This window comes from Grampus griseus (genome assembly GCF_964374135.1).
Source record: "Grampus griseus genome assembly, chromosome: 3".
NCBI classification, from domain to species: Eukaryota; Metazoa; Chordata; class Mammalia; order Artiodactyla; family Delphinidae; genus Grampus; species Grampus griseus.
Window position 1 is genome coordinate 160,852,351 of NC_139019.1, and position 8,015 is coordinate 160,860,365.

An 8,015-nucleotide genomic window follows, 5' to 3' on the forward strand; every position below is an offset into this window, starting at 1 on the left:
TGGCTGCCCCTCTGGGGGCCTCAGTTTCCTCTTCTGTAAGATTGGATGCCGAAAATAGGGCACAGTGTTCACCCTTGGGAGCACCCAGTCTGACGGAGGAGGCATAGTAAACACACAGCGGTCACAAACACAGCGACCAGAGCCGTAAAGAAATAAGTCCAGAGAATGACTCCGGTGACATTTGGGCGTGGGTGGGTGGAGAGCAGATCTGGGGAAGGGCGTTCCTAGCAGCGACAGCCAGTGCAAAGGCTAAGAAGCAAGACCCGAGCTTGGTGTGTTTGCGGAACAACCAGATGGAGGCTGGGGCGGCGCCCGGTCCAAAGGTGCCGTGTAGGGGACGAATGAGTCCACAACACAGAGCCCGGTGGCTGCCTCCGCTCCGCGCCAGCCACAGCCGCCCCCGCCCGCCTCTGACTCAAAAAAACAGGGCCCGCCCCGCCCTGGGGGTAGCAAAGTCAGCCGCACGGACACGCGGGCGGCACGTCCCCGGAGGCCCGAGCGCGTCACGGGGGCCGACGCGGAGGACCAGGAAGTCCGCCAACTACGCGCCGGCCGGGTACGGCGGCGCCCGCACAAAGTTCGCAGAAGCAAGAGAACGATCGGGGGGCGCCCGGTGCGGCGAAGACCAACGCTGAGACCAGGGAGGTCTGCAGACGCGCCCCAGCTGTGCGCCTGGTCGCCGGGTGCCCGGCGGGCCCGCGCCGGGTGCGGCAGCCCAGCCGTGCGCCCCGGCCCGAGCCATGCGCCCGGGGGGCGTGCGCAGCTTCGCGCTGGAGCTGGCGCGGGACCCATGCGGCGCGTACCGCGGCGGGGAGCGCCTGTGCGGCCGGGTGCTGCTAGAGGCAGCGTCACCGCTGCGGGTGACAGCTCTCGAGGTGGCGGCGCACGGCGGGGCGGTCACCCACTGGCTCGAGGGCCGAAGCGTGGGTGTAAATGCGGTGTCCAGCGACTACGCGGCCGCCGAGACATACCTGCGGCGGCGGCAGCTGCTGCTCCTAGGTGAGCCGCTCATCCCCCCCACCCCGAGCCAGGATCCCCCGGGACCCTCTACCCAGGTCTGGGCGCCCCTCTCCAAAGCCAGCCTTTCAACTTAGAGGCTGTGTGGTCGGGTGACCCTTCTCAAGATGTGGAGACCTCCTCCTCAGGTTGTGGACCCTCCTACAGGGTGGGACACCCACCTACTTACCCCCCTCCAAAACCCTCTTTTCCAGGAACTCCTCCTAGGGTCTGGGCACGCCCCCCCCCCCCCCCCCGCCTCCAGAGCCGGGACGCCCTCGACCTAGAGGCTATGCTGTGGGGGAGACCCCCCCCATATGGAGGCTGGGGGAATCCCTTGGTGGAACTGGGAGTTCCTCCTCTCTGGACCCTAGGATGCCACGTTAGCCCCAGGCCTGGTGTCTCTGATTCCCAGAGAAGGCCCCTGTCTCACGCCCTGCCAGTGCCCCTTACCAGTTTTTACAGGAAGGGTTGTTCGCTGGGTTGGGGGTTCTGGTGGTGTTTGCAGGTGAGCGGGTGGGACTGCATCCCAGGCAGGGAGAAGACTTGGGGTGGGGTCACATCAGGCTGGGAGTCTTAGGTGTTGGGCATGTCCCTACCTTGCTCTGAACCTCAGTCCCCCACCCTCAGGCCATACAGCCAGTCGGGAGCAGAACAGGGCCAACAGAAAGAGTAAGTCTGTGCCCCAGCACCGTGCTATGTGGCTGAGGAGGGTGTTGGCCTCTCTGGGCTGCCCTGGCCACCTCCTCTTGGGGAAGGCAGACCTCACCATACCCATCTGCAAGATGGGCGGAAGCAGGAAGCAGCTCGAACCTGGCTCCCCACCCGCAGCCCCCTTTTTTTCCATCAGTGCACACACTAGATGCTTTGCCTACAGGCTTGCAAACTTGTCCCAACGGCCCCCAGGTGTGGGGACTCTTGCCTGAGCAGCTGTGGAAACCGAGGCATAGCCGGCAAGGGGTGAGGCAGGAAGGGGCCCTGTAGTCATTTCCCTTTCCCTGTGACTCGAGGGAAATTGGGGCTGGTCTCACCCTACAGTCCTCCTGGTCCCACTCACTGGTAGCTTCCTTAAGATACTGGAGGGGTGAAGCTTGTGGAGTTGCTGTGTGACCTCTAGTGAGGCCCTGCCCCTCTCTGGGCCTCTGGGGACCCATCTGTGAAGCGGACTGAGGGCACTGGCTCAGAATGAGCCTTCCTGGGACTACCCTGGCCGTCCAGTGGTTAAGACTCTGGGCTTCTACTGCAGGGGGCGCGGGTTCCATCCTGGTTGGGGAACTAGGATCCCTCGAGCTGAGTTTGGTTTGGCCAAAAGAAAAAACAAAACAAAAAACCCAAAAGAAAGAGCCTTCCCATCCCCCCAGGGTCACTCCATTCCCCACCTCCTCCTGGGCTTATAGCCTCTTGTCCTCTTTCTAGGCTCTATTTGGCCCTGGGAGAAGGTCCCGGCCCCTTATTTCGGCCCCAGAGCCCCCTCCTCCGGGTACCCCCCCCCAGGGTGATCACTGAGTGGACAGCCTCTACCCCTCTCTTCCGGCCTGCCCTTACCCTTATCACTGATTGGTTGTGTCCGTTTATGGCCGCCGGCCCGCTGGGTGTGCCTTGGCCTCAGGGGGTCCCGGTGGGGCCTGAGCCAGACTCAAAGGGGATGGCCAAACTAGGGGGTGGGTTCAAGCAGCAGTGCATCCCTCTGTCACCAGAGGGCGCAGGCGCTCCGCAAATCGCGATCAGTGAGCTCCCAACTAGGAAACCGTGTATGTGGTTCTTCTCCGAGGAGACTGAGGTCCAGAGACGGGTTACCGCCCCAAAGGCACACCGCAGCCTTGAATCAGGGGATTCCGTGAGCTTCCCCGGTACTCGGCTCTGTCTGTGAGGGGAAGAGCTAGGCCTAGAGGACAAGTAGGAGTTTGCGGAGGCGGAGGAGGGAGGGCAGGTGCTGAAAGTTTGGAAAGGAACGTCGCGGCCAAAGCGCTGAGGCGCAGCCGAGTGGCAGTGTGTCAGGAGCGGGCTGATGACTCGGGAGAGAGGCTCTGGGAGGGGTCGAGTAGGGGCTACACCGTGATTCATGCACAACCCTCTGAGGTCGGGAATGATTTTCTTCTGGCTCTACAAACGTGGAAACTCAGGTTCCAAGTGGTTGTCACTAGCCCGGGTCAGCCAGCTGAGCGGGTTTCAAATCAGAGGAGGGGGCAGTAGGCGCCCGAGTGGAGGGAGGCCCCATCCACTTCTTCCTCCCTCCCCCATTGCACAGAGCGGGGGAGACTGAGGCCCGAGGTAGTTAGTCCTAGGCTTTCAGGGCCTCGATTGGGGCCTGGCTGTTAACACACCCCTCCAGATCGGGCTGGACGTGCATCGAGTCACGTCTGCAATTGGCGGCCGGTTGATGATTAAACCGACGGCAGTATGATCTTGCTGGGTGACCTCAGGCCCGAGTCCTCCAGGCCTCTGTTCTTCCTCTTGACCCCCGGAGTCTGAGATACTTGCTCTGTCCCGCAGTGCTTCAGCCTCACACCAGGGTCCACTAGGGTAGAGGGCAGCGGGTCGCGAGCCGGGGCGTTTGTTATTTTGCTCCACGCGTGGGCGGGGCCACGCCTTTCGCCGCGCCATTGGTGTATTCCTCTCCGGGGGCGGGACCTGCGTCTCGCTCCGCCCCTCCCTGCCGTATAAATGCGGCGCCGGCGCAGGCAGTGAGGAGTTTCTGGCTCGATCAGCGAGTGCGCCTGCGCGCGCTTGGTGGGTTTGCGTTCTCAGGCTGCAGCGTCCGCATCTCGCGCCTCCGCGTCGCGGGTTCGAAGCCAGGGACCGCGCGCCGCGAGTTCGTATCCCAGCCGCGATGCTGTTCGACAAGGTGAAGGCCTTCGTGGTGCAACTGGATGGTGCGAACGCAGGCGCCGAGCCCGTGTTCAGCGGCGGCCAGGCGGTGGCCGGCCGGGTGCTGCTGGAGCTGGCGGGCCCGGCGCGCGTGGGTGCCCTGAAGCTGCGCGCGCGGGGTCGCGCCCACGTACACTGGACCGAGTCGCGCAGCGCGGGCTCGAGCACCGCGTACACGCAGAGCTACAGCGAGCGCGTGGAGGTTGTGAGCCACCATGCCACACTACTCGCGCCAGGTATCACCTGGGGACCCCTGCACGGCGCGTGCTGCGCGCTCCGGGAGCCCCTCACAGCCACTGAGCCTCCCCTTCTTGCTCCTACCTGCAGACACCGGAGGGATCACAACGCTGCCTCCTGGACGCCATGAGTTCCCATTCAGCTTCCAGCTGCCACCGTAAGTCAAATGGGGTGGAGGATTGCAGGGGAGTCCCTAAGTCTGTAGCCCTTTCCAGGTTTGGGACTCCACTGCTCGGTATCTGGGGACCCCCGAGCCGCAAGATTGTCTCCCGGGGGGGGATGCCCAGGAGTGCCTCGTGTCTCTCATCCCCGTAAGTCTTTGGGAATCTCCCACCCGGGAGTCTGTGGATCTCACCCACTGAAGCCCCTTCCCTCCACCCCCAGGACGCTAGTGACTTCATTTGAAGGCAAACACGGCAGTGTCCGATACTGCATCAAAGCCACCCTGCACCGGCCCTGGGTCCCTGCCCGCCGGGCAAGGAAGGTGTTTACTGTTATCGAGCCTGTGGACATCAACACACCAGCTCTGCTGGTGAGTTGCTGCCCTTGGGGAAGGTAGGATGGGAGCATCACAGGCAGGGTCCTGGCTATTTGGTGACTGGCTCCTCACTCCCTTCTCAAAGTGGGGGTCACAGCTGAGCCCTGGCAGGGAGGGAGGCAGTGGGGGAGGTAGGCATGGGAATGCCTGTGGAGTCCAGTGGAGCCAGGTGCAAGTCCCAGGAGCACCAGTTGGCTGTGTGTTTCTGGCTGAGTGTCTCACCTTCTCTGAGCCTCCTGTGCCTCCTCCATGAAACGGGACTCAGTCAGAGCTTGCAATAATAATGGCTTACTAAGCGCTCATTACGCACTAAGTGCTTGGCTTGTTCACTTCGTTTTCAGTTTAACGAGATGAGTCATATTCCTGGATCCATTTTACAAATAGTTTCTAGATTGTTAAAAGGAAACCAGGATACTAGGCCCTGCCCCAAATCCTCCTTCAGCTGAGGGTGGTTTAGAGGCTTCAGGGGGTCTGTGGTTGGCACAATGGGATGCATTTCATGTCCTTTCCCTCCACCCCACAAGGCCCCTCAAGCGGGAGCTCGGGAGAAGATCGCCCGATCCTGGTACAGTAACCGTGGCCTTGTCTCTCTCTCAGCCAAGATCGACCGCAAGGGCTACACACCAGGTAGCAGGTGGGAGGGGCTGGATTGGGAAGAAGGTCCGTGTCAGGGTTGCAGGTGGGGAAACTGAGGCCCTGCTGTCCCACCCTACAGGTGAGGTGATCCCCGTCTTTGCCGAGATCGACAACGGCTCCACGCGCCCAGTGCTGCCACGGGCGGCCGTGGTCCAGACACAGACCTTCATGGCGCGAGGTGCCCGCAAACAGAAACGAGCAGTGGTGGCCAGTCTCTCAGGGGAGCCTGTGGGCCCTGGGCGGCGGGCACTGTGGCAGGGCCGGGCGCTGCGGATCCCTCCTGTGGGTCCTTCTATTCTGCACTGCCGCGTGCTACATGTGGACTACACCCTCAAGGTAGAGTATCCTCGGGGGCTGGGGTGGCTGCGTCTGCTCTGTCCTCCAGGCTGGGGTTCCCCCCGCCCCCCACCAAGACCTCCTGCTATAGAAGGAGGGTGTGGCCGAGGCTGCCTGGGCACCCTCTATCATGGCTCCTTCCTCCAGGTCTGCGTGGACATCCCGGGCTCATCCAAGCTGCTCCTGGAGCTGCCGCTGGTCATCGGCACCATTCCTCTGCATCCTTTCGGCAGCCGCTCGTCCAGCGTGGGCAGCCATGCCAGCTTCCTGCTGGACTGGGGACTGGGCGTCCTGCCAGAGCGACCTGAAGGTGAGCTCTCCATCCTGCTGTGAGGGGCATGGGTGGGCAGAGAGGCAGGTGCCCGGCTGACTCTCCCTCCCCCAGCCTCGATGCCCCCATCTGTAAAAGTGCTCAGTAACAGTCATGTTGGGAGTATGAATTCCCCCAGAATCCCAATCCAAGGGCACACAGCTCAGCAGCCCCGGAACCGGCACAAGCCAGCTCCCAGCCATTGTCCCCAATTCTGGGGCTGCCCGCCTCCTCTACCAGCCTCACCCACCCTGTCTGTCGATTCCAGCACCTCCCGAGTACTCGGATGTGGTGGCCGATGAGGAGGTGGCGGCCGTGGAGCAGAGCCCCTTCCGACTACTGCAGGACCCTGACATGGGTGCTGAAGGCCCCTTCTTTGCCTACATCCAGGAGTTCCGCTACCGCCCGCCACCCCTGTACTCCGAGGTGAGCTTGGGGGGTTCAAGAAGCCCCTGTGGCTCTCCAGGCCCTGGGAGCCAAGATGAGGGTAGAGAGCCACAGATGAGTTTCAAGTAATGATGGAACTCCTATACATCCCCATACAGGTGCAAGGGCCTGAACCCGCCTTGCACCTTAGTCTGTTCCTGGGTGTCACCCCCGGGCCAAGTGTGGGAGTGGAGATGAGGAGGGTGGGGAGGGGTGTTTCTGAGCCTCCAGGGCCTCCTGAGACTTGATGGGATCATTTCCTCCTCCCACCCCCCGCCACAGGAGGATCCAAACCCACCCTCAGAGGCCGTGAGGCCCCGCTGCATGACCTGCTGAGTGGCAAGTGGAAACTTCAAGGGATGAGGTTGTACACATGCTTCCATCAGCGTGGACATGAGTGAGGAGTGGCTGGGTCAAGAACAGACCAGCCTGACTGCACTGAAGTTGGGGAAACCGAGTCTCAGAATGGGGCAGGGCCATTCCAGCATCACACAGAGCAGAGGAAGAGCCAGTCTGGAGTCTGACATCTCTGGACTGGTTCTCATAAGGTATCAAATGCCCACCATAAGATCGGAGAGACTGTTCAACCTGTCTTTGCCAGCCTGTGGTCCCCCAGAAGCCTCCAGTCTGGGAGAGACAGAGCCAGACATAAATACTTCCAGGCCCACAGGACCAGAGGAAGGGACCAAGAGCTGGGAGAGTCCAAAGGGGGAGCAGGAAGGCTTCCTGGAGGAAAGAGCATTTTAGCTGAGGCTTTGGTGCATGAATAAGAGCTCAGAGGGCAGGCAAGCAAGGGGAAGGAAAAGTCGAAGAAGGTCAGAGCCGAGTGATGTGTGGAGACTGCCCCCTTCATCTTAGAACTGGGGCTCAGAGAGCAAGTGCCTCTGTCGAGGCCACACTGCAAGGTCCGGCAGGCGAGAGGGCCCAGGAATGAGGCATTCAGGGAAGCAGGTTATCAGAGCTGTGTGGGGCAACAGGGCAACAAGGGCAGCGACTCCAGCCTTCGAAACCTTTGAAAGCCAGAGATTCTTGGCCCAGGCTAGGCTTCCTGGGGGCCCCTCCACACACTCCAGGACGTGAGAGCTGTCTGGGTATTGTATGGCCTGAGAAACCCAGGTTCGGAGTGGGACAGACAAGACCAGCTCCATCACTTGCAAAATGAAGATGTGGGGCCCCTTGTTCAAGAATTCAGAATTTCAAGACGGGGACAGCAGAGCATTAAACCAGGCTGCGGGGACAGAGGTCAGCCTGGGGTGACACAGCAGGGCCAGTGTGCTTCTTCTGGGCACCCCCTGTGTCCTGGAGGGACAAAACATAATGGGGCAGCTGGACAAGCCCCCAAGTGCAGAGTCCCAGCCCAGGCTGAGGCAGGACCCTCGCCTGGGACTCTGCATTTCTGTTAAGCCTTAAATTGTTCTCTTTTGTACAACTATTTTTTAAAAATAAAAGCACGGAGGAAGAGACTGTGCTTAGTGGTTTGTTGCCCTCAGGTGCCAAGGAACCTGGGGTGGCCTCGCCCACCATCTTGAGTCTGGATCTCAGATGGAATTCCAGGCTGAGGAGGGTTGAGGGGCCCATTGTCCAGAAGGTGAAGGTGAGACCCAGGGACACATAGGGAGACAGCTCGGGCTGGCGCCGGATGCTTTCACCTCGTGCAGTAGCAGAGGC

At 61.4% G+C, this 8,015-nt stretch overlaps 1 protein-coding gene across 3 annotated transcripts; it reads left to right on the forward strand.

Annotated features, from left to right (window-relative positions):
- Positions 1–508: 508 nt before the first annotated feature.
- Positions 509–7,810, forward strand: ARRDC2 (arrestin domain containing 2). Of its 3 annotated transcripts, XM_082650680.1 has the most exons (9): positions 509–999; positions 3,810–4,100; positions 4,192–4,258; positions 4,486–4,633; positions 5,164–5,266; positions 5,355–5,611; positions 5,759–5,921; positions 6,190–6,347; positions 6,630–7,810. In XM_082650680.1, exons 1-9 carry the CDS (start codon positions 741–743, stop codon positions 6,681–6,683), a joined length of 1,500 nt encoding a protein of 499 aa, XP_082506806.1. In that variant the 5' UTR covers positions 509–740; the 3' UTR covers positions 6,684–7,810. The 3 variants fall into 3 exon arrangements, with proteins under 3 accessions (XP_082506806.1, XP_082506804.1, XP_082506805.1); XM_082650679.1 differs by lacking the exon at positions 3,810–4,100 and having other exon boundaries at positions 516–999; XM_082650678.1 differs by lacking the exon at positions 3,810–4,100 and having other exon boundaries at positions 510–999; positions 5,355–5,921.
- Positions 7,811–8,015: the final 205 nt, after the last annotated feature.

What these genes read in the sequence shown, in the direction of transcription:
- ARRDC2 (XM_082650680.1), top strand. Translation starts at nt 741, where the DNA reads ATGCGCCCGGGGGGCGTGCGCAGCTTCGCGCTGGAGCTGGCGCGGGAC. An exon ending in TGCCACACTACTCGCGCCAG is followed by an intron (nt 4,101 to 4,191) that starts GTATCACCTGGG and finishes TCCTACCTGCAG; the next exon opens with ACACCGGAGGGATCACAACG. An exon ending in CCGCAAGGGCTACACACCAG is followed by an intron (nt 5,267 to 5,354) that starts GTAGCAGGTGGG and finishes CCCACCCTACAG; the next exon opens with GTGAGGTGATCCCCGTCTTT.